This window comes from Rosa chinensis, chromosome 2 (assembly GCF_002994745.2).
Source record: "Rosa chinensis cultivar Old Blush chromosome 2, RchiOBHm-V2, whole genome shotgun sequence".
In the NCBI taxonomy this organism is placed as follows: Eukaryota; Viridiplantae; Streptophyta; class Magnoliopsida; order Rosales; family Rosaceae; genus Rosa; species Rosa chinensis.
In genome coordinates, this window is record NC_037089.1 from 6,833,341 (window position 1) to 6,859,702 (window position 26,362).

The 26,362-nt window shown below is 43.6% G+C and overlaps 1 protein-coding gene and 1 pseudogene across 2 annotated transcripts; one reads left to right on the forward strand and one right to left on the reverse strand.

Moving 5' to 3' along the window:
• Positions 1-3,331, forward strand: LOC112188150 (putative transcription factor bHLH041). 2 transcript variants are annotated; one of them, XM_024327199.2, is made up of 7 exons: positions 1-523; positions 663-759; positions 876-996; positions 1,089-1,151; positions 1,242-2,081; positions 2,241-2,645; positions 3,005-3,331. In XM_024327199.2, the coding sequence occupies exons 1-7, from the start codon at positions 436-438 to the stop codon at positions 3,074-3,076; spliced, it is 1,686 nt and encodes a 561-aa protein (XP_024182967.1). In that variant the 5' UTR covers positions 1-435; the 3' UTR covers positions 3,077-3,331. The 2 variants fall into 2 exon arrangements, with proteins under 2 accessions (XP_024182967.1, XP_024182966.1); XM_024327198.2 differs by having other exon boundaries at positions 3-523; positions 628-759; positions 3,005-3,330.
• Positions 3,332-4,270: 939 nt separating this feature from the next.
• LOC112183560 lies at positions 4,271-26,149 on the reverse strand (annotated as a pseudogene).
• Positions 26,150-26,362: the final 213 nt, after the last annotated feature.

The window sequence follows — 26,362 nt, forward strand, 5'->3', positions numbered from 1 at the left end:
CCACTTCTTTTTCCTAGTCATATATCCTCACTAAACAAACCAGCTCTCTCTCTCTCTCTCTCTAGCTATCTCTATCTGATGAGGTAATCTTGTACGCAACTGCATAGGGACCTTCTTCCAGCTTCTTGTTCCAATTTCTTCCCTCACCACTACTTTTCAACTCAATCGCTCTTTATTCTCAGTATCTGTGTCAGCTAATTATATTATTACCTAATACAATTAAGTTCCTGAATTCTTCTGTATATGACCACTCATATATGTAGGATATCTTAAGACTCTTTCAATTCTCTCTAGACATCCTGCGTATTTGTGAAAATGAAGGACCAGAAGGAACACATTCGAATCACATAAACTCGATCAAATCAGTTGCAATAGAGATACCTCTTAGCCTTCAGCCTCCATCGTATCTGTATATGGACACTGCGTTCGAGCTTGATGAAGGCTCTCGCGCCAATTTTCTTAAACTCGTCAAGCAGTCTTTTAGCTGCTCTTACATTTGCTTATGGCGGTCTTATATTCCCAAGTATGTATATATACATCTCACTACTCCATCTCTCGATCTGTATTCTAATAAGATACTAAATGAAGCCACTCATGTATATGTGAATGGTGATTGTGGATATGCAGCTGTTTATTGTTTTTTGATGGTGTTTATGATGAAGAAAATCAACCCGGTAGCTCTTCTTCTTCTGGACCTAGTCTAGCTCGGAGGCTTTTCGACGAGTATCGGCTATCAATGTTCCCGATTGTCCAAAATGAGTAAGCACATATATGCATGTCCATGATCAGTACTAGTCTTCTTATACATTTTTTCTGATAGAAAGATTGGTAAATTAATATAGTCTAATTAATTTCTGCCAAATATATATGATCAGATGTGTTCCAGGATTCGCTTTCAGAAATGGTCTTGCCTACGTAGAGTTGCAAGAAATGGATCTCCTAAGACTGGCATCAGTTCAAATTCAGAAGCAATTTTATCAGGAAGCAAGAATTAAGGTAGGTTGCTATCATTATGATAATTTAATGCTAGCTATACAAATACATTTATATGTACACCCAATATACTCATTATGCACTCCTTAGTACAGACTGCAGTTTTCATGGGGTGCAAGAGTGGAGAGATTGAGCTCGGCTTCTCCAATGTGTCTCAAGTAAGACTAGCTTGCATTTCCATAACCAATTAACAAATAATCATCTGAATTATTGAGTTCTGATTTTTCTTTGTTAATATTAATTTGTAGATGAATGTAAAGAAGGAACTGATCATGAGAAGCTGGATGTTGCCAGAAGCTTTCTGTAGATCACAATTATCTCCACGTACGGTAGAAGTAGTTAGTTCTAGAGCAAATACTGAGCAGCAAAACCAACTTTCATCATCTTCCTCATCTTTGAGATCGCACTCAACCATGGATAGCCCCGAATATTCATCCCTCCTCTTCAACACTCTCCAAACGTCTACCGCACCTACTTCTCTCAATATCCCAGCTGATCAAGTCTATAATACTACAAACTTTACTTCATCATTGCAACCAATTGTATCACCAAATACAAACATATTTAGCAGTACTAGTAGTAGTACTAATCCTCATCAACAGGCCATGCAAGCATTTTCTCGAATTCGAGGGAACATCCAATTACCAGCTCCTGAGATCGAAGATGCTGAAATTACAAGAGCAATCCTTGCCGTCCTTACTACTCCTTCACCTTCTTCATCTCCTTCTATATCTTCACACCAATCAGTACCTCCAGCATTGAAGGATGATCCGGCCCCTAGTCCTAGTCATCTAAAGCCGAAACCCAGCAGTGCTTTCAAGAATTATAATTATATCTCATCGCCTTTGGCCCCAAGAACACAAACGAAAGGCGCTGCTAATTTAGCAGTACGTAAGCAAACTATGGTGAAGAGATCGATTTCCTTCTTGAGAAGCTTAAATTTACTGAGAATTCGCGATCAGGGTATGCAAGCTGCCACCCGCCCCACAACAAGTCAGTTGCATCATATGATATCTGAGCGCAAAAGGCGTGAGAAACTCAACGAAAGCTTTCATTCTTTGAAATCTCTACTTCCTCCTGGAACCAAGGTACATCTAAACTTTTTAATGTGTTATGTTATCAAATTGTCAATGTGAACAATTGTTAAGTACTTAAAATGACAATTTACAAACCTATGACTGTTGATGATGAGGTACTGGCAGGTTTGGTTGTAAGTTGTAACCTGCTGTTTAATTTGCATTATGCAGAAAGACAAAGCATCAGTGCTTACAACTGCAAGGGACTACTTAACTAGTTTAAAAGCTCAAGTTGATGAGCTTAGCAAACGAAACCAGCAGTTAGAGGCAGCTGCAAGGCTCATAGCAAAAGAAGATCAAGAAGAAGAAGCAGCTGGCTCCTCATCAACAGAAAGAGTTACTGTGATGCTTACGCATGTATCTGGCTGGAGCACAGATCCAGATCAGCAAATTATTGCCTTGCAAGTGATTGTGAGATCAGGAGAATGTTCGACCGAAGATATGGTAATTAGAATCTTGGAATTCTTGAAGCAAGTTAAGAACTTGAGCGTGGTGTCCATGGAAGCAAGTACTTGGAAAACAGAATTACATCCCAACATCAACCGCGTGGTCTTGAGATTAAGAGTTGATGATCAGGTATGCAATCCCAGTTACTTAATAGATTGATTAAGCAGATCATGCAAAGCAAATGTAGCTTAATTCCTTTCATTTCTAGGAAAGTTCATCAGATAAAACTCCAACAAAGTTGAAAACGTACTTTAAGAATACCACAAAACATTAACTTTCTTAAGCATAGATTTTAATACTAATTAATTATCATTCTGGGTAAAGGTAATTTTGATGGCTAACTATTTAACATGCATGCATGGTATAAAATTATTCATAAATATTAATATTGATAGAGGAAATGAGAAGGAAGGGGGTCTTTACACTTTTAATCTTTAATTAATTAGTGATGAGGGACTAATTAATTAATTAATTTTGTTTTTATGTAGGCGAACGAATGGGACGAGTCTGCCTTCCAGGAAGCAGTGAGAAGGGTGGTTGCTGACTTGGCACAAAGATAATTGGAGCCACCGTTCGAATTTTTCTTTTGGAATTTTTGAGTAGTCAAGATTTTGATATGTAGATGCTTTCTTCTTTTGGCGACGGATACTTCTATTTTGAGTGTCAAAATGGGGCCATCTTCGCCATCCGGCTGATTAGTTTTCCAACTCATAACCAATTTCATTCAATTTTTTGCGACTCCTGTTTTTTGGCTTTCTCGTTTAAACCACATCACGATGTAGTCGATGTCGTTGTTATAAGTTGGTCTCCATTATATAATATAGCACTCGACATTAATTATCAAGTAATATATGCGACATGACCATGAAACATTTAAAAAAAAAAAGGACTAAAAAAAATCATCAATATGTTTAACATGAACACTGATAGTATTTTAGTGTGTATTCACCTAAACAATTGAATTATTCCAATTTTCAAACAGAACCGATTTATTGGGACATCAGCCTAATGAATTATCATTATTGACCAAAAAAAAAGATTACTGGGACATCCACCACTTAGGGCCTTAGGGGTCAAGGCCGTCAAGCCCACCAAAAATTGAGACTTCTTTTCCCTAATTTTCCTTTGTGGGTTCTAGAGACCAGTTTTTGTTTCTTGTATGAGTTGTATCGGTGTCGCCCAAATTGACTGCATATTGAGGGAGACAAGCAAAGACTGTAAAGTAACCGCCATGAATGAACAAATCCAACAGAGATTAAAATTGATTGATACTTTGAATCTTTGATGAGTTCAAAATATTGGACCAGCGTCAAATTTTCACTTTTTCAACACCATATTAGTCCACAGAACCATGTCAATATATGTCATCCTGGGTGGTTGAGAACTTTAGGTTCTGATAGATTTATATGCACGAATCCTATACATACTAACCACAGATTATTATATATTTTGAAATTTTCCAAAGGTTAATTAGTCAATGACTTTTCTAATTAGAAATCATAGAAGGCTTTTGAGACGGCTGTTTTGACTAGCTCTCTATATAGTTCTATATCATGCACTCGTTCAATGAATGAAGACCATAGTTTTGTTATCTTTAATCTAATTCCGCACCGGAAAGAACTCCGTTGAGGATGAAACTGATAATACGGTCTTGAGTTCGAGTCCTCTTTTTCTTCTTTTTTTAAGGTAAAACAAAACACTCTATATATAGCTAGATAATGGATAACAATACTGCAATATGCTAAAGATTTGAACTATTGGTTAGCCTGCTCACCATAAGAAGCTAAATCAGATTACTACAATTTACGTCTCACAAAAGTTTACTACAATTCCAGGAGGCTGAGTAAGTAATTTCTAGTAAGTTTACTAGTTAGATTCATGGGTGTTTTGCGCAGACGGAAGAGAGTTTACCTGAACAAGTAATTCCTTAATCTGACTCTCAGAAAGAGTCTCATGCTCAAGTAATGCATTAGCTAGTGCATGAAGCTCTTCAAGATGAGTAGTCCATATGTTTTTTGCATTCTTGTAAGCCTTCTCTAGCTAACAGTTCTTTCACCTCATTCTCAATAAGAGATCTAGTTTCAGCACTCAAAGTACTTCTGAAACTTTCTTCGCAGTTATGGAAAACAAGCCCAATCTTCAAGCTCATTCCATACATTGTGACCATATTTGTTATTGTTTGGCTCCAAAATCAGTCTGGTTGCAAACTATTTCTTTTGAGTGCGCGAGCATGCCAGCACCGTGGGGTGCAGTCGTCGGGGAGTTCCTTGACATGACTTCTTCTCAAACGCTGTGGATGAGGAAAGCACCAACCTCGTCACAAGGTTCTTTTCTATGCCTTTCGGAAAAGGACTTCTTGCCTTACGGGTAAGGGCTTTGGTTGTGATCTCTTGCGTTCACCGAATCGATACTTAGTGTTGTAGACTAAGCAGAGCAATCACTGGGAAGTTGGGAGAAAGCACAGGGTTTGCTAAAGCGTGACTTTAGCTTCACTGTTTTGCAACTAGGTTGCAGGTAGGTTTGCTCCGAGAGGCTTTGATAATCTGTGCGATTAGTTGATTGAAGAGTTGTCGATTTTTCGTCCTTGAAACTTGGTATTTATACCCTAGGGTTTCGACTGTTCCTTGCCATAGAAAGATTATTGATTGAAGTTTCCTATTCAATATCTGTTACGTGATTCCAATAAGGACTCGTTTTCCTTATGGATCTTGGAATGGGTGAAGCCATAACCCAAACCCAAGTAGACTTAATTTTGGGCCGCAGATATCGGCCTGGTATGCTAAATCCCCTAAAGGGATCTTGCCAAAATTACTTTTAGGCTCAAACATTGCCCCCAGGCCCTGAAATCAGGCCAGCGAAAATGTAACTAATTGAAGGGGACTTAAACGACACGCATGATGACCGAAACGAGGCCATTAATGAGGGATCGCGTCCATTCACTTCCAAAACGTCTTTTCGGAACATCGTTTCCCTTACAAAATCTCTTATTTAAACCCCGCAGCCATTTCAAACCTGTCACATCAGAAACTTTCCAGTCTCTCTTAAACCTAGAGACCTTCGTGTTCCCTACTATTTCTTCTCAGAAGCCCAGAAATGGCTCCCCCTAAGAAAATGATCATCGATCAGGAAGAGGAAATCAACGAGAAGGCTGCTCATACCTGGGGAACCAGTATCGGTGCCCGCTGCTTCATTCATACCAACGTCCAGAGACCTCTGCTTCTCAGACTCTTAAACCATCATGCCAGACTGGGTCCTTCACCGCGAGATTCCATCCCAGACGATGCTCTCGCCTTCTACGGTCTTCCCATCCGTTGACCCATTCTGGCCCTCCGAAGGACCCCTGGAGATTTCAATAGCTGGGGCGCGCATCTGCACAGAGCCAAAATAGGGAACTGGCCCACCATCAGCGCGGCTGAGCTCTCTTGGTATCGCTAGGCAAGAGCGCGAGATCTGGCTCGCTGGAACGCGACAGGTATTACCCACACCATTGATATATGTTTTCGCCTTCCACGCGGTGGCAATCGCTCACCGCTAGCCGCCTTTCTTTGTTTTTGGAACACCGCCACCAACACTTTCGAATTTCGATTCGGCCAAATGAGCATCACCTTGCTAGATATTCTCACCATCACTGGCCTACCTATCGACGACGAACCTTACGTACATGGTCAATTTGACTTAGTCACATTCGCTTCGACAATGGCTCAAACCGGCCACAGTTCTTATCAGCGGTGACTGACCTATTATGGCAAAGAGCACAATGTGACCGGTGGAATTGCTTTCCTGGAGTATTAGCTTTGCAAATTCATTTTTTGTACTTCTGTCAACAAATCCACTAGTCTTTAATCTTGGACTTTTCTGGCCACGGCCCTTTATAACGGCCGCCGCGTAGGGCTCGGACAACCAGTATTAGGCACACTCTACCATACTCTGTACCGAGCTACCATGCATCCTTTCGAGACTGGCATTTCCGGCCCTTTTTGGATCCTCAACTTCTGGATTCAAACTTACTTCCCGTATTTTCGCTGAGAAGACATTCCATCGCTCCCACCGGCTGATGAGCTTCTTGGTCAATGGCTATGCCGCGAGGCAAGGTACACATCCCTACCTTATTCTGAATGTTTCTCATATCTGTACCTTTTTGACAAAATGCTATATTCGGATCTGGTGCTTGATGGAAGATTCCTGCCTCTTCTTGAAAATGGATTCCTTCCTAGGGATCCTAATTATAGTGATTGTGCGGGCTTGGCTTTTCACCGCGCGATCTCCTGCTCAGATATCAGGCTTGCTGTTGATGAACTCAATTACGAGGTCTATGCCCCCAATCACTTTGCTCACCAACTTGGCCTGATCCAACTTGTGTCATTCCCCCTCTATGACGCTTGGAACTACAACACCTCCTGGCGCAGAATTGACCCCACAACCGGGCCTCCAGTAGCCCAAAGCATGCTCGCGCTGGTCAACCTTCCTAACTGGGCCAATAAGATTGCTCCCGTTGATGGGGTCGCCGAGGACTACGACCAATGGTGGTCAGAAGTCTCTGTTAACTATTGGAGATAGCAAGATGATGAGCTCTTCGCGACCCTCTTTCAAGACTTGAGGTATCCTTATAAAGCTGATACTGAGCTGCTTCCTCGCTTCCCTGAGGACGAAGCACAACCTCCGTGAACCGCGCGAACCCCGAGTCCTGCTCAAGCCGGAATCGTTATCTGCGAGCCCTCTCGAGAGGTAATTCTGCTAGCACTTCCCCACTCTCCTCCTTTATTTCTACCTTTTATTCCCCTAACTCATATCTTATCGCAGCGGAGATGTCGCCGTCAGGACGTCAAGCAAGTGATGCTATTCCGGCCACCGGTCAAGCCGCGAAACAAAAAGCAACAGTGACAGAGCCTGAAGTTGAAGACTCCTCTGAAGATGAAGACCCACAAACAGTAAGGAGTTCTTCATAGAGTCTATTATCTTGATGTTTTCTTTCAAAGTCTAATGTGACTTCCTGAATCTTTAATAGATTGCCGCCGCTCTAGCCCGAAAGCTCAATCGCTCTGACCCCCGAACTGACCCATGGGCAGAAGACGAACCACTCGCTGATCGACTGGTAATACATACCTACAGTGAGCACTGCAATCTTTGTTCTATTCTTATGTATGAACCCATAACACTCCTCGCTTGCAGGTTCGTCACAGATCCACAGGTCCTTCAAGGAAAATTGGGGAAGGATCATCAGCCGCAGGTGGAGGAGAATCCTCTTCACATGCTCAAGCAACACCTGATTTAGCCAACCCTCCACCTCCTGTCAATGTGGCGAGTGACTTGCAGTTGACTCTGGTGCCAGTGTAGATTCTAAATGATAGCTCGCCTAAGGCTGAGGAAAGAATGCCACCTCTAGACAGCCCTCACGAGCAGCCAACTGCAACTCAACACCTGGAACAAGTAGCGCCTGAATCGGTTCCATACATTGTCGAGGTTGTTCAGGAACAACTGGCTGCAGAGACCCCCATCCTTCTTAATGCTTCTGAAACTCTTCGCGAGCCCATTGTTGAAGAGGTATATCTTCTCATAGTCACCTTTAATTTGGCCCCTCGTCCTGACTCTCTGATATTCTCACAGTGCTTTTTAGGGATTCAAATTTGCTCACAACTTTTATTTTGTGGTGATATCACCACCCTATTAAAACTTACCATGTCATATAAAATTAATTGAATACTTAAAATATAACTTTTTAATAAAACATCATGATTAATTATAATTGTGTTTTATAACACATGGCAGTTTTGTATTGAGTGGTGGTATCACCACCAAAATATTGGTGGTGAGCAAATTTGAATCCGCTTTTTAAGGTCAGAACTCCTTTCAGAACGAGGAGATGGTTGTCGCTACCGAGGCAATAGTTGGCGAAAACCCCACTGGGCCAGTTGGCGAATATGTGGCTGACCAGGAACCTGCCCCCCAAGTACTTGAAGCAGAGGAAGGCGTGAATCCCGAGCCAGTGCCAGATGCAACTCCTGTCGCGAAGCCTCTTGAGGCCCCTGTCGCTGTTCTTGCACCTCAACAAGCTCATCCGTCCATATTAGAGCGGTTTGCTCGTGTGCTTGAAGTGACTTCCCCTGGAGTTGTAGATGACGCTAGAGAAGGCCTTCGTCGTCTCCTGGGACCTGACATTCTGACGCCAGGCGCGCCCGCGAGAGCTTTAGAGTATCTCTAAATTCTTCTCCGCGAGCGAGCCATCACTGAAGTCCAGTTCCGTGATATAGACAAGCTGTTAGATGATCTCCCTAGGTGGCTTAATGAGAAAACGGCCTCGACGGCACAGGCCAGACAAGCCCAAGCCCATTATGAAGCCCTTACCCAACAGATGGACAACCTGCGTGACTTTCTGGGTGAGCGGGCCACCCTTATTAGAGACTTGAGGCTCGCAGAGAATCATCTTCAGTCTCAGATCCAGGAACTCCAGGCCGAACTAGCAGCAGTGACGGCCAGGCTCGCCCATGAGGAGCCTAACTGGAGCAACCCTTAGCCGTTTCTGAAACGCTATCTCAAAACCTGGCCCAAGCTCGCGGAGAAGTACAACAAGCTGAACAAGCCGCCGCTGACACTGGCTTTCTCCTGGATGAGCATTTCCTCCGTCTAACTTATGCGGGCCGGGGACTTTAGGCCTCTAGTATTAGGCCTATTGTTTTGTATGAAGAATATTAATATTAATATTATTTAGTTATTTAGCCCACTTTGTTGGCCCAAATACTACTTCAAATTTTGTAGGCAATACGGTGTTTAACTCTGCCTTAATTGTGCATTAAAATGGTTTTAAAAGATAATCTCGAAACGAAACGAAGCGGTTACCTCTTTGAAGACCGTTCCATTTCCCACGCATCTTCAATTTTCCTTCATTTCCGAGATCACCGCATTCAATTCTTATTGATGGCGTTGAACCTACTTCAACCGTCCATCAAAGGGTTGAGGCCACTGAGGTTGGCGCTATAAATATATGTACTTGTAGAAGTGAAATACCCACAACCATGGCTTACCCATAAATAGTCTTGCAAGCCCTACTTCTCTTCCTTTCCTTCTTGAAATCTTCTCCTCACAATCCCGCTATCAGTCTCTAGCTCTTAGGCTTTATGGCTTAATCTCAAGTCCTGGGTAGGCTTTATGGCCTAATCTCAGGTCTAGCCGCATGTCTTTGGCCTCAAAAAGTCTGGATGGGATTCACCGGTTTCAGTTAGGCTGAACAACATGCGGCGCTCCTAACGCGGGATACCACATTCTGAGCAGTCCTTCTACTTAGGTTCCCTTAAGCAGAGCAAATCGAAGAAGGGTGGGAGGCCACCCAAGGCCGTACGCTCTTCTTCGACGCCTTACCGCCTGGACTTAGCGGATCGAACTTTCGTTTTGTCCTGGAGGGAGATGGGGCAACTGGGCTGCACTTTCCTCTGATGACCACCTTCATCCTGGAGGATAACCAACTGGAAGGATTGCGATAGATTATTTCCTTCGCTCTCCTCCGAGTACAAACGATAGCAGCTGCAACTCAGATCTAAGGAACATGAAGAGAGCAAGAGGAAGAGTGACCATCTGACTGCCCTCCTAACAGACAACCCAGAAGCTCGTAAAAGATTTGAAGTACAATGTTTCAGCCACTTTTGGCTTTGTAGTCTTGCAAATGTAACCTTCGCGAATGTACTTGTATTGCTTTTGGCCGCAAAGCCACTTTATGAATACAATCATATTTCTTTCGCTACTTTTTTTTTTTTTTAACATAGTAAGGCCTCTGGTATAGGCCATGTTAAACATACTCAAACTTTTAACACTTATTGTCAAAAGAATTGAAGAAATTTCTAAAATTTAAATGCAATCAGAGAAAACAAGGCCGCGAATACAAGGCCTGAAGGCATAGAATGTTGGCCCCTAGTCTTACTAGGTGAAGCGAATACATGACAATGGGGCCACTGAGGAGGCCTAAGTGTAAGGGAGGACGTGAACATAGTAAGAATATGTTTGCCCCCTGTCCTAAGAACAGGTGGATCTAGGGGATCTTCAAATTTCCAGACACTTGGGTAATATTTCTTCAAGAACCTGCCATTGATTGGGTTACGATGGAGTTCGCCGTCCAAATCCTTAAGGTGAAAAACCCCGCGAACAAGAATTCAGTGAACCACAAAGGGTCCTTCCTAGCGCTGAGTCTATTTACCGCGGCCGGTCAACTTCTCGCCGAGTGGCAGGACTGCTTTCCACACAAGGTCACCCTCCTTGTAGTTGCGCCCGCGTGTCCTCTTATCATAGGCGCGAGCGATGCGTTGCTTTTCCATCACTAAGCTGTCCAAAGCCTCTAAGCGCTTCCCGCCAAGATCTTCATGCTCCTGCCACATAGCCTGGACATAATAGTCACCAATCAAATGATGTTGATCCTGGACGCGCAGGGATTGAACATTGATTTCCAAAGGGAGAACTGCATCGTGGCCAAACATTAAAGCATAGAGTGTGGTGGCTGTAGTTTCCGCTTGGAAGTGCTATAAGCCCATAGTGTCTCATACAATGTTTCATGCCATTGGCGAGGATTCTCTGCGAGTATCTTCTTCAGCAACTTGATGATAATCTTGTTACTGGCCTCTTCTTGGCCATTGGATTGAGCACAATAAGGGGTAGAGTGGATAAACTGGATACCCAAGTCTGCCACAAGCTCTTGCATATTGCATCCCATAAATGCTGCCCCCCTGTCTGAGACCAACACCTCCGGAACACCAAACCCGCAAATAATATTTTGAAAGATAAATTGTCGAATGGTGGCATCCGAGGCCTCCTTCAAAGGCTCAGCCTCTACCTACTTAGTAAAGAAGTCTGTAGCGACAATGATGAACTTGTGCTGGAGAGATAAATGAGGATGGATCATCCCAATAAGATCTAATGCCCAGCCTCGCGCAGGCCAAGGCTTTATAATAGGCTGCATGGATATATTGGGAATGTGCTGGACTAGTCTGTGTGCCTGGAAATCTTGGCAACCCTTCGCGAACGCGATGCAATCCTTTAAAATACTGGGCCAATAATAACCATGTCTCCGAATCAGCCAGCGCATCTTAGGACCCGCTTGATGAGCTCCGCATACACCGGTATGTGCTTCTCGCATCAGTCGCTTCGCTTCGCGGCCATATACACACTTGAAATCGATGTCATCTCATCGTTTTTGAGAAAGTAATTAAGCTCGAGAAAGAGTATCTTCTTGTCAGTAGAGGAGTCTGGCTCCTTAAGGTAGGCGATCAAAGGAGCTAGCCAATCCACATCAATAGGGTCTAAGACAACCACTGTTGCCTCATCAAGTAGGTCAGGCCGCACGAGCCATGAGCAAAGTGCAGTGCTTGACCTTTAGAGCGCGCCCGCGAACACCATACTTCAAAGTAATGCTTATAGCCAGCTGGGCGAGCTCATTGGCTGCAAATTTTCTCTCGCGAGGAATATGTTCCAAGTCCACATCATCAAATTGGTTCAAAAGCTCCAGTGCACGATCCAGATAGGGTGCAAGCAGGTAGCTTGTGCACCTAAACTTCTCGCGAAGTTGATTGATCACGAGCAATGAATCTCCGCGAACCTGGATGTCTCTAACTCCTAGTTCCAGCAACACTTCTAGGCCTATAATGAGGGCCTCATATTCTGCTTGGTTATTGGTGCACTGGAATTCTAACTGGAAAGAATAGGAAAAACGATCGCCTGTCGGGTTTTCCAACACGACTCCTGCCCCTGCTAATGTATCTGTTCTTGACCGTCAAAATACAGTACCCAGGGTTGGAGTGATATAATGGCCTGATATAGTGCAGCATATTCTAGTAAACAGGCCAAATCTAGGCGATCTAAAGTTTCAACAGCAATCTCTAAGTCTCTCACCACGGGGACGTCCAGCATAGGGTGATGTATGTGCCAGAAAGTCCACGATGGCTTGTCCCTTGACTACTTTCTGTGGGACTTACTGAAGAAAAAATTCTGACAAGGCGAGCACCCATTTGCCAATACGACCTCTCAGGATAAGTCGCGATAACATATACTTGACTAGATCGGTTTGAGCAATGATGCAAGTAGTAAAGGACAACATGTAATGTCGCAACTTGCATGCTGAGAAGTATAACATAAGACACAACTTTTCCATTGGAGTGTACCTTGTTTCGCAATCTGTGAGTGTCCTACTGAGGTAAAAGATGGCATGTTCTACGCCCTCTTCATCGCCCTGAGCGAGTAGGCTGCCAATGGAAGCCTCAGTTGCTGAAATATACAATTTTAATGGAAATCCGGCCCTGGGAGGAATGAGCATTGGCAGGCTCGCTAAATAGGCCTTGATTTTGTCAAAGACCTCTTGATGTTTAGGTTCCCATACAAACTCGTTTTGTCCTTGCAGCTTTAGCAATGGGGAAAAGGTTGGATTTTCCTAGCAAAGTTGGAAATGAAGCGTCCCAGGAAATTAATCTTACCCAGTAGCTGTTGTAGCTCTTTCTTCGTTCTCGGGGGAGATGCATTGATAACCTCATTAGCCTTATCTTCCGGGACCTCAATGCCCCTTGGATGGACTATGAACCCCAGGAAGTAGCATGCCTGAACTCCAAAGACGCACTTGGCGGGGTTCATCTTGAGCTTGTGTAGTCGCATGCGCTCGAAAACCTTTCTGAGATCTGCAATGTGGTTTCCTTGCTTCTTAGATTTCACGACCACGTCATCAATGTAAACCTCTAAGATCTTCCCAAGTATGTCATGGAAGATCAGGTTCATGGCTCTCTGATACGTGGCCCCAGCATTCTTCAGTCTAAAGGGCATGACCACATATTCGAAAAAGCCCACGAACCCTGGGCAGCGGAACGCGGTCTTGTGTCTATCTTCCTCCGCGACCGGAATCTAGTGATATCTCGTTGTTCCGTCCATGAAAGATAACAGTTCATGCTCGGCGACTGCATCTACCAGCATGTCCGCGACCTGCATGGGGTAGACATCTTTAGGGGTAGCCAAAATAAGGTCTTTGTAATCCACGCAAACCCTCATTTTACCATTTTTCTTATGAATATGCACTATATTGGATAACCACTGATTGTACTTGGCCACCTTGATAATGCCTGACTTATGCATTTTTTCAACTTCCTCTTTGACCAGAACTTGGGTCTCAGAGTTCATTCTTCGCGGCTCTTGCTTCACAGGCCTCTTGTCAGGGAGTGTTGGTAGCTGGTGGCATACCAAGTCTAGTTATAGGCCGGGCTTATCTTCGTATTTTTCCGTGAAGCAGTCCTTGTATTCCAGTAATAAGTCGATGAGCCTCTGTTTCTCGCTAGGCTCTAAATAGGTGTTGATAGCCACTTCCATGGGCTTGTCAGTTGTTCCTAGATTGACCTTTTCGGTAGGGTCCCTAACCTTCAGAGGTGTGTCATCCAATGCCGCTGGGGCGAGTTGGATTTCTTCTTGTTCCCCTTAATGTCAGAGAATTCCTCATTAACAATTTCTAAGGTCGCGACTCGATCGTGGGCCTCTTTTTCCACCAAGTATGAGGATAACGTTTCGTACAAAGAATGGAGGTAATCCATTAATTACTAAAAGTATTAGGCACAGCGTGGCCAGGCCTTTCCAGGTCTTCCTTCGCGAGCATGAGCCCCCACTATGTCAAATCAAAGGTCGTCACCCCTGTGGGGCAGCCTTTATTGTCGATGCCACTGACCTGCAATGGAGCGATTGGCTCCAAGTAGTACCTGGCATCTACATAATTCGCGGACACAGGGAACAGGCGAGGATCAACCTTAGTCATCTCAGCCTTATCAGTAACCCTGTTCCATATAATCAGTTCCTGGTGGATAGTGGACGAAACACAATAGCTCTGGTGAATCTAATCCCGGCCTAGAATGGCATTGTAGGCCGCATAATAATCTGTAACAAAGAAAGCATAAACCCCTTCTGCGGGGCCGACCTTGATACACAAGAACAGTAGGCCTAATGTCTTCGTTACAGTCCCCGTAAAGTTCTTAAGCGTCAGGAACGTGGACTATATCTTCTCCTTTTTTATTCCAAGGAGTTGCATGGTCCTTGTAGTAACGACATTAACTGCGACTCCGGTATCGACCATGATTTTGCTAACTTTGGTGGCGCCAATTTCCGCCGTGATATACAAAGGCTGCATGTGCTAGACTATAGCAGGTATTGGTCTTGTAAAGCTCATAAACAACTCCTTGCTATTGGCATCTTCTGTTTCAAGGAAAACCGCCTCTTTTGCAGGTGTTATTGCCGCTGAGGCAATCTCCAGAGGTTGTTCGCTACCTCCCTCAACTTCTACACATTCTTGCACAGCGACTGGCAAAGCATATTTCGCAGGAAGCACATAAACCATGTTGCAGGAGGTGTCAACCACTTCTATCTCGTCCACGTCGTCTTCAAGGTTAAGTTTGGGTTCATCGACTGGGATTTCAGTGTTGAACTATCTGGCTACCAAAGCAACCAATGACTCGTTCGCGGGGACCAGCTTTTCATCCTGGTTGTGTTCCTGTATCGCTACAACTTGTTTTGGTGGTTCCGGCTTTTGTTCCCCTGCTGGGCCCCCTTTTGGGGGTGGGACCACCAAACTTTGGACTTTCTTAGGTTTCCACCGCAAGGCATCTGTAGAGTTGTCCTTGCACCCCAGTCTCTCAAAATTGAAAATTTGGTTTCTGGCTCCTTGCGGAACAGCTTGCGCCTGACACGTGGTCTCCTGGTTGGCGAGCTTTCCTTTTTAGCTGGCGGTGGTGTCCTTTCTTTAGTGATCCTGCAGAAAACACTGGGCTTAGATGCCCCTGACTCTAAGCTTGCTTGTTTTCGAAAGTTGCTGGGGGCCACTAATAGCTTAACGGCTAGCGCTTCCATCTCCTTCTGATATTGTTCAGGAGATTTAACCAATTGCGAAGGCTTGATCAGGCCTTGATCTAAAGCCTCTAGTGTTCGCTTGGCTTCTCCAAACCTGCGCAGCAACTTTCTTTTCTTGGAAGAGCTGATCTCTACCGCCTTCCCCTTTTCTCTGGTGTACCATCTACCCTCCTTGATGGAGGAGGTCGAAGCAGGCGGTATATAAGGTCTGGCCAAGACATCCTTGTGTCCGTTGCCAGCCTTTCCGTCTTGTTTCTGTTCGGCCGCAACTGCTTTCAATTTCCTGAACAGGTTGGAATCCTTTTGGGATGGCGGTGACTCCATCTTATCTCTTGCTCTTGGGTTAGAAGGTTGGAAATTTCGCAATGGCGAAGCCCACTTGATTGGAGGGAAAGAGCCAAAACGTAACGTCTGCTCGACCTCTTCATGTGACACTTGGATGCCACATTCCTCTTTACATCACGAACATAGGACCACTAGTGAGCCCTCGCTGACAGGTTTGGCCTTCTTCTTTGCTGGGACCTCATCCTTGTCTTTTTCTTGACTCCTTGTAGTCAAATCAAGTGTTGGTTTCCTTTGGTTTTTCTTTGTCCAATTCACATCAACCATATTGACCCCACTGTCAGGAAAAGGGTTTAGGTCCACTAATGTTGCTGAGTTCATCGGGGCTTCCACCTGCAAACTACCTTTATTGAGCTATACCTGAATCTGGTCCTTCAGCTTCACACAGTCAGTCGTGCAATTATGAAATTTGTAGTACTTTTTCCCTTTTAACTGATCTGGCCGAGGGAAGGGTCCGAAATTTATCTTCACCATGTTCGCGACTATCATCTCATCTAAAATCTCATGTGCCTTATTGGCATCATATGTATACGTCGCGAACTCAGGTTTGGTGAAAGCTACAGAGTTGAGCTTAACATGTTCCTTAGATATTTTCAACTACTTCAAGGCTGAGTTCTTCCTCCCTGTCAGCTCAAATGCGGAGACTTCATTCTCCTCTTCATCATCTTCATCCTGGTAAACCTCATCACCTTGATAATAAGGATCATAGGTGGCCAGTTGATAGTTCAAGGCAGCCATTGTACTATATTTTCCGGGGACACATGTCCCTTTGGACGCATTCTTTCTAGCGTCAGTTTCTCTGAGAAGATGTTCAAAGCTACCCACCTCTGTGATAAGCTCTCCCATTGATTGGATCATGCTGCCATGTTGCTTCTTTCGCTGGCGTGGTTCCAAACCCTTGATTGCCAACTTAACTAGTTCTTTCTCAAGCAATACCATACTCAGTTTGGCCTTCTAAATCTGGAAGCATTGAAGATAAGCAACAGCAGACTCGGTGGGCTGTTGGGCCATATGAGTGAGAGAAGCCAAGTCAACCTCAGGCTAGTTAGCCCCGAAAGTTTCTCGGAAAAGTTTTTCCATTGCTGGCCAATCTGTCACTGATCCTGGTCGAAACTTAGAAAACCATCTAAAAGCAGCTCCAGAAAGAGAAGTACCAAAGATTCTGCACTTGAGGATGTCATCATTTTGATACAGGCCGCATTGCACCCTGAACCTGGCTAGATGAGTTGCCGCATTCTCAGTATCATCTCCTGAAAAAGTAGAAAATATGAAAAGGCGCGAGCATTATATGCGGCGGGAAAGACCCCTCATAAACTCCATCAAGGTGGGCCCTAAGGTTAGCCAACCTGATCATCTCTTCAACCTCCTCACGTCTCACATAATTTGGGCCAGGAGGCGGAGGTATCGCCACTGTTTGGCTAGCCGTCTGGAGAGGTGCAGCCTGGGTAGCGGTCGCTGTTCCTTCCTCCAGACGAATGGTCCGGGCAATAGTGGATTTCTGAAGAGTCAGAGCTGGCGTGGACACATCCTTTACCAGAACCATTATCTTGATTGGATTGCCTGCCTGATCGAGTCTTTAGTAATTTCCTGGAAGCTCTTGGTATATATTCTCTACTCCATCACTGTCATATTGAGCAAACACGACAGGATCTGTAAGAGTCGCCAAACTTCAAAGTTTTACTCTTCTGCACTACTAGGGGTGTAGACTTCTCTTTGTCGCCGATTACTATAGCTTTATCCCTGTTGACGAGGCAGCGATCGTTGCAGACGGCGTAGCGGTGTTGCTGCTAGCCTTTTCCCTAGCATTCAGAGGTATGTATTTGCCAGAGCCCGAGGGTTGGCCCAGCGAACCAAGGATGGCAGTAGGATCTCCTAGAACCTTATTCATAACCTTTTTAGCCTGGTACAATTCCGCTCTTTGCATGGCAATCTGGGTCACGAGGTTAGACCATTCGTTGCGAAGAGTTGCCAACTCTGATGCAGTATGCTTGACTTGGCTCGAGATGGCCTCCATGACCTGCTTTTGTCGCTGGCTCTGCTCGTCGGTGATACCTCTGGCATGAACTTTTACTGCATTATCAAACTGTGCAATCTGTTGCCTTGTATCCTCAGCACGCTGGGCAATGCGCTCATCTAGTTTGCGTATGAGCTTATCTGTCCTCGCGATTTACCGTCAAAATCAGCAGCTACCTTTTCACGATGTCTATCGTGATTCTCCATGATGATCGCAATATGTTCCTCAACAGTCGCTCCTTTTGGAATAGGCTTCGTAACGAAGGCCTTTCTTTCCTCGCCTCCCATGTAGTTAGTGGCGACGGAAGTGTTGACAGGTTCATTTGCCTGGCTAATAGTGACATTCTGGCCCTCAGTAGCGAGCGAGTGACTTTCTCCTTGTTCAGTTGACATATCAGGTGATGGAGGGTTGAGAGAAAATCTTTGAGTCACTTTTTCTTTAGAAAGACCACGATAGTCTACACGAGAGTATGGCCTATAACTGGAGGTCTTGTGGTTTGGGCAGTTAACGTAAACCTTTTGGTAAGTGTTTGCGCTTGACTTCCCAATGGTTACGATCGCGAAGAAATGCTTCAAAAGGTCTCACTAGGCGTGCCAAAATGTTTGGCTCCAAAACCAGTCTGGTTGCAAACTGTCTTTTTTGAGTGCGCGAGCATGCCAGCACCATGGGGTGCAGTCATCGGGGAGTCCCTTAGCCTGACTTCTTCTCAAACGCTGTGGATGAGGAGAGCACCAACCTCGTCACAAGGTTCTTTTCTATGCCTTTCGGAAAAGGACTTCTTGCCTTACGGGTAAGGGCTTTGGTTGTGATCTCTTGCGTTCACCGAATCGATACTTAGTGTTGTAGACTAAGCATAGCAATCAATGGGAAGTTAGGAGAAAGCACAGGGTTTGCTAAAGCGTGACTTTAGCTTCACTGGGTTGCGAGGGCGTTACCCTTGCTTAGCTGGTTTGCAACTACGTTGCATGTAGGTTTGCTCCGGAGAGGCTTTGATAATCTGTGAGATTAGTTTATTAAAGAGTTTTTCCTTTTTCGTCCTTGAAACCTGGTATTTATACCCTAGGGTTTCGACTGTTCCTTGCCATATAAGAATTATTGATTGAAGTTTCCTATTCAATCTCCGCTACCTGATTCCAATAAGGACTCGTTTTCCTTATGGATCTTGGAATGGGTAAAGTTATAACCCAAACCCAAGTATACTTAATTTTGGGCTGAAGGTATCGGCCTGCTATGCTAAATCCCCTAAAGGGATCTTGCCAAAATTACTTTTTTTTTTTTTTTGAAAGGGGTTTGGAAACCAAAATTACTTTTAGGCTCAAACAGTTGTCAAAGAAGTTGCCTTCTGAATATCAGATGATGCGCCGGAAGTAACTTCATTTTCTCCAAATATTAGCTCCTCTGCAGCACGACCTCCCATAAAAACATCAAGCTCAGCAAGCATCTGCTTCCGCATTCTTCTCATCTCATCATCCTTTTCAGTCAGCTGAGTAACCTGATAACCAAGAAAGATAGTCCAGCTTGCAGGTCATTGCATTGATCAGTGCTTCAATTTCAATTACTCTGAGAATCAATGGCAGATCCTAAACCAAAGAATATTGATTTACTGATTGTTAACCGTTTCTTGTATCTGCTTTCAATCCAATATATTCTGTAAATCACACAATTAGTTCTTACCTTAGATAGACTATAGTCCCTGGATAAATCTAGGCTTTGTACTCTGAAGCAATTATCTAATTTAAACAGATTATTCCAATCTCTTCCTCTGTTCTTTATGGTATCAAGAGCCTAATTTTTTCCCTCTCTCACGTCCCGTGGCTTCCTCAACCTCCTCCCCTGAAAATACTCCTTATGTTACCAACTTCCTCACAATGAAACTTGACCGCACTAACTATCCCCTATGGCTTGCTCAGATCACTCTTATTCTGAAAAGTCAAAAACTTTGGGGTTTTGTTGATGGTACCAATCCATGCCACCCTTGCTTCCTGCAAGACAAAGAAGGTAAACTCACTGATCAAGTCAATCCGAACTTCGAGCCTTGGCTTCTACAAGATCATATGGTCCTGAGTTGGATCAATGGTTCTCTCACCCCCAAAGTCCTCTCTACTGTAGCCCGCTCCACATCTTCTCAAGCTACGTGGACTGCATTAGCAACCCGATTTGCTTCTCAATCCCAGCACCTTGTTCTTCTACTCCGCGCTGATGTTCTTCACATCACTAGAGGTAATATGTCTATTTCAGATTACCTGGACAAACTCAATTCCATTGCAGACAAATTGGCCCTTGCCGGTTCTCCTGTTCCTGATGCGGATCTTGTCAACATTATCATGACCAATGTTGGCCCCCTATATGAAAAAACAATCAGCTCCGCTCAAGCTCGTGATTCTCTTATCACTTATGAAGCCCTTGAAGCTCTTCTCCTTCGTGCGGAGCGCTGCGTCTCTGAATATGCTCTTCCTGCTGCTGACGAAGGAATCCATGCACTTCATGCCACTCAATCTAGGGGACGAGGTCGGAACTCATTCATCTCTGGCCGTGGGGGTTCCAACCGTGGAGGATCGCATTCTCGTGGAATCACAAGTTCTGGTTCTGCTCACTCTAGAGGGCGTGATACGTTCTCTCATTCTTGTGGCTCCTCTGGGTCTCGTAGGTCTTCCATCTTGGGTCCAGCCCCAGGTACCACCACAAGCAATGGTAACTCCTTTTTCAATACTGGTCACATTCAATGCCAAATATGCTCTCGCCCTGGCCACTCCGCTATTGACTGTTTCAACCGCCTCAATTTATCTTATAAGGGTCGTGTCCCATCTTCTCGGCTCACTGCCATGACTGCTCATCACTCTCTTTCTGAAGAAACATGGTTAACAGACACCGGGGCCAATTCTCATGTGACACCAAACCTAGGTAATATTGATTCTCCTAACACTTATAAAGGTCTTGATAATCTTGGTGGAATTAATTCTTGTTATGGATTGTCTATTAAACACATTGGCTCTTCTAAGCTTCATTCTTCCTCTTCCTCCTTTCATCTCAATGATATTCTTCATTGTCCCTCTGCATCTACTAATCTTCTCTCAGTCTACAAATTCACTATTGATAATCATTGTTATTTTATCTTCTATCCTAATTTCTTCTGTGTTAAGGATCTGAAGACGGGGAAGATGCTCTACCATGGGAAGAGTGAAAATGGCCTTTATCCATTACGGTTTCCTTCAAAAACATCCGAAGTCTCTAGTTCATTAGCTTATGTTGGCAGTCGTGTCTCAGCTAAAACTTGGCATTTTCGCCTTGGTCATGCATCTTCTGCTATAGTATCTAAAGTATTGTCTAATAAAGTTGTTCCAGTAATGGGATCAAGCACCTTCTCTTTTTGTCAATCATGTCCATTAGAGAAAAGTACAAAACTTCCCTATCAATTATCAGATTCTGTTTCAAATTTCCCATTAGAATTAATACATTCGGATGTTTGGTGCTCCTCTCTTTTATCTCATCAAGGTTTTAAATGTTATTTACTATTTGTCAATGACTATTCCCGCTACTCTTGGATATATCCCATGAAACAAAAGAGTGAAGTCTTTCAATTATTTATCACTTTTCGTACTTACGTGAAAAAATTATTTAATCGTCCTATAAAAGTGCTTCAGTGTGATGAAGGTGGTGAGTACAAGAGTCATGCTTTTCAATCCTATTTATCCACTCATGGAATATTCCAAAGATTTTCTTGTCCAAAACACCCTGAACAAAACGGTTTGGTCGAATGAAAGCATCGCCATATTGTTGATATTGGACTCACTCTTTTAGCCCATGCACATATGCCATCAACGTATTGGGTTGACTCGTTCAATACGGCAGTGTATATCATCAATCGTCTTCCATCCCGAGTTCTTAACTATGCCTCTTGATGTGCTCATATTTTCCTATATTTCTATGCCTCTTAATCTTGATATTTTTGTTTAGTTCTCCTTATTTATGATTCATTTACATGTTTTAGTGTTTTTGTAGGCTTGTCTCATAAAGAGAAGAAAATAAGCTAAAATGAGCTAACTAGGATTGAAAGACGCCCAGGTCCCAGAATCTGTCTGTGCAAAACACCTAACTTCACCGAATTACTGGGAGTTACCCAGATCGAATCAGACAATGAGCCTTATACGTATGGAAAGCTACGGATGTCTACTTTCTGTATAATTTTACAGATCTCGATTTTGATACTTCTGGAGAAAGTTATGATTATTTGAGTGAAGATAGGTCGAACAGGAAATCTGCTCGGGAATTTACAACCATTCGTAGAGAACTCAAGTTCTGTGGCACAAGATCATCAATCCTAATGTTTCAAGGAAGTTCATTCAGATGAGGATTCAATGATAAACTTATTCCTACTTCTACAAGAGATATTTTAAGGTTTTCCCATTCCAAATGAAGAAAGGAATCTAAACCCAAATTTTATAAGGAAACATGAAGCCAAAGATGAGCAGAAATCTTCCCTATATAAGGGAGCATGAATTTACATGAGAGAGGAGTCTCGGAGCACATTGAAGTTGCCTAAGGAGTGGAGACGACTCATCTATCTCTCCCTATGAAAAACTTTTTCATCGTGTGCCTCAATATCACTCTTTAAAGGTCTTTGGTTGTGCTTGTTTTCCTTATCTTCGTCCCTATAACTCTTCTAAATTACAATTACGGTCCAAATGTAGTGTGTTCTTGGGTTATTCACTCAATCATCAAGGATATTGTTGTTTTGATCCTTCTTCAGGTCGTGTTTATTTGTCTCGTCATGTGTTATTTGATGAGTCTAGTTTTCCATTTACCAAACCTGCTCTCACTTCAGGCTCCTCCATTGATCCCTCAACAGATCAGTCCATAATAAATTTTGGCCCATTATCAGGCCCAAGTCCATCTCTTTCTCCAAGTCCTTCTCCTTCTCCACTTATATCTGATCCTCCACGTCAATCTCACTCTCCTTCTCCTTCTGCCGCAAACGTTGCTCCTCCTTTAGACCATGAACATCAACCACCCACACCGTCTCTACAAGTTTATACTCGTAACCCACAACGCCCAGTTCTCACTTTTGGTGATTCCTCCCAATCCCAATCTCCAACTTCCCCTTCTCTCCCAAATCAGAGTACTCCCACTCAAATTTCACCCTCCTCTGCACAGACAGATGCATCACCATTTACCCATACCAATCCCCATTCGTCCACCTCTCTCCCCACTGACAATCCGATTCCACCATTGTTATCCTCTCTTTTGGTGTCATAGGTACAAAATCATGGTGGCGTCATCACTCGTAGCAAACATGGAATTAGCAAGCCCAATCCCAGATATGCTATGCACTCTACTCTCCTCGCTCTTCCTCTTGAGCCTACTTGTTATACACAAGCTGCAAAGTATCCAGAATGGCGTGAAGCAATGTATCATGAGTTCAAAGCATTGCAACAGGCAGGTACTTGGTCCTTAGTTCCACTGTCCTCCTCAATGAATATTCTTCCTAATAAATGGGTATTCCGAATCAAGAAACGCTCAGATGGAAGTATTGAGCGATATAAGGTCAATTTCGTCGCCAATGGCTTTCATCAGCAAAAGAGCCTTGATTATACTGAAACATTCAGTCCAGTTGCTAAGCACTCCACAATTTGCCTCGTTCTTGCTCTTGCAGTCAGTCATCGTTGGCCAATTAGACAGTTAGATGTCCAAAATGCGTTTCTCCATGGTTATCTCAATGAGGACGTCTATATGAAGCAACCTGTTGGCTTTGTCGATCCCAAATTCCCACAACATGTCTGCAAGCTCCGCCGTTCTTTATATGGTTTAAAACAGGCCCCTCGGGCTTGGTTTCGGTGCTTTTCAGATTACTTAGAAGAACTTGGCTTCCTGAAATCACGAGCTGACTACTCCATGTTCACATTCAATAATAGAGGCATCTATATCATTCTTCTCATTTATGTGGATGACATATTGATCACGGGTAACAACTCTTCTCACATATCACACCTCATTCATAATCTCAACTCCTTATTTTCTATGAAAGATTTGGGCTCTGTTCATTACTTTCTTGGTATTGTGGCTGTTTATAATGGTGATCATTTGCATCTGACACAACACAAATATATTGTGGATTTGTTGAAAAAGACCAAGCTCCATGATTCTAGACCTTATCCTACGCCTGTTTTATCTGGAAAAAAGCTTAGTGTCTATGATGGTGTCCAGTTAGAGGATCTTTCTGAATATCGAAGTATTGTTGAGGCTTTACAGTACCTCACTCTCACTCGTCCTAATATTTGCTATGCTGTCAATCAAGTGTGTCAATTCATGCACTCACCGACTAATGTTCATTGGGTGGCAGTCAAGACTCAAGAGAATCCTACGATATTTGAAGTGTACCCTTAATCATGGGTTAGTTTATCAGCCAGGTTCTCACAAGTTAGTTGCCTATTCGGATGCCGATTATGCCGGTGATTCGGATGATCGTCATTCCACTGGTGGGTTCTGTGTTTATCTTGGCCCCAACTTGATTTCTTGGAGCTCAAAGAAACATAAAACAGTCTCCAGGTCCAGTGCTGAAGCTGAGTACCGGCAGCTTGCTTACACAGCTGCTGAGTTGTCTTGGCTTCGATCTCTATTTTGTGATCTTAATGTATCTCTCATGTCCCCGGATCTGGTGTGATAATATCAGCTCTATATCTTTGGCCTCCAATCCCGTATTCCATTCCAGAACCAAGCATATCAAAGTTTATTACCATTATGTGAGTGATAAGGTTGTTCGACAAGAGCTGGCAGTTTCCTATGTTTCTACTGCTGACCAAACAGCTGACATTTTCACCAAGGGCTTATCTACTCAGTGTTTCCAATTTCTTGCATCCAAGCTTCCGGTCCGTGCTCGTCCTCTCAGCTTGCGGGGGAATGATAACCAAGAAAGATAGTCCAGCTTGCAGGTCATTGCATTGATCAGTGCTTCAATTTCAATTACTCTGAGAATCAATGGCAGATCCTAAATCGAAGAATATTGATTTACTTATTGTTAACTGTTTCTTGTATCTGCTTTCAATCCAATATATTCTGTAAATCACACAATTAGTTCTTAACTTAGATAGACTATAGTCCTTGTATAAATCTAAGCTTTGTACTGTAAAGCAATTATCTAATTCAAACAGATTATTCCAATCTCGTCCTCTGTTCTTTATAACCATGCCGAGAGACATTCCTCGTGATGCAATCGTAGCCTTGTGAGTCGGAAGTGCACCATCGGCATGAATGGCTACAAGTGCATGGCAACTCTCGTGAAAAGCTGTGAGCTTTCGTAATTCTTCAGATTTAACTGCAGATTTTCGCTCGGTTCCCATCATGATCCTATCCTTGGCATGTTCGATGAAGATCAGCCATGCTCACTTGTTTAGAACCATCAACTGCTACTTTCACGGCTGCAATGTTGACCAAGTTTGCAAGATCAGCAGCTGAAAACCCCGTAGTTCCTCTAGCAATAACGCCCAGGTTTACACCATCTGCCGCAACTACTTTCGACATGTATGATTCCAATATCTCCCTCCGTCCTTTAACATCTGGCATATGGATAAAAACTTGACGGTCAAATCGTCCAGCTCTCACTAGAGCTTTATCCAATAATTCCGGAAAGTTAGTCGCACCTATCACAATTACTCCATCATTTTGTTTGAAGCCATCTAGTTTGACTAGCAACTGGTTCACTGTATCCCTATAGCCATCGGATCTTCGTTGTCCCCCAACAGCATCTATTTCGTCAATAAATATAATGCTGGGAGATTTCTCTTTTGCAGCATTAAAAAGCTTCCTCACTCTCGCAGCTCCAACGCCCACAAACATCTCATCAAACTCGCTACCACTACATGCGAAGAAAGGTAACGTCGGCTTCTGTTGCAACAGCTCTGGCTAACATAGTCTTACCTGTGCCGGGTGGACCGACAAGAAACACCTTTCGGAAGTCTACCTCCGAAGCGGGTGAATTGCTATAAAGAAGAAGAAAACAGTCAGTTTTGATAATTATATGAAAGGCTCAAATTAATATTATTTTGCATGAATTAATTCGCATGTACTACCTCGGGATTTCGAAGATAGTGAACAATTTCCTCGAGCTCAGCTTTAGCCTCATCAACACGCTTGACATCTTTGAATGTTGTATTGGATTTCATATCGCTAGGTCGATGTTCTTGATCAGCACCTGCAACTTTCATAAGCAGAGTAGCAATCATTATACTGCAAAACAAGCTCCCTACTAGTATGAAGATACCAGCCGATATGTAGCAGATAAATTGCTTTAGGCTGACAGTTATCTCGGTTCGAGTAGGAGCGCAAGCAGTTCCCAGAGTGCCAATATTCGTAGAAAAAGCTGAAGGAGCAAGCGACTTCATCTTCAAGATTCGTTTAGCTCGTGCTGCGATTGAAAATTTTATCTTTTCTCTAGTTGCTTGCGAACCCAAAAGCTCTGTTTAATCTTAAACGTGAGTTAAGAAACATGAATTGGTATGTATATAAATGCATCGCGATGATGAACAAACACAAACAGCCTCGGAATCCATTTCCTGTTTCACCTTGGAGTCTCTCCTCTCCCATAGTTGAAAGGTACAGTATGAAGCCGCTTAAGTTAAATTTTGAGGCTACAGTAAAACTCCTATAAACTAAT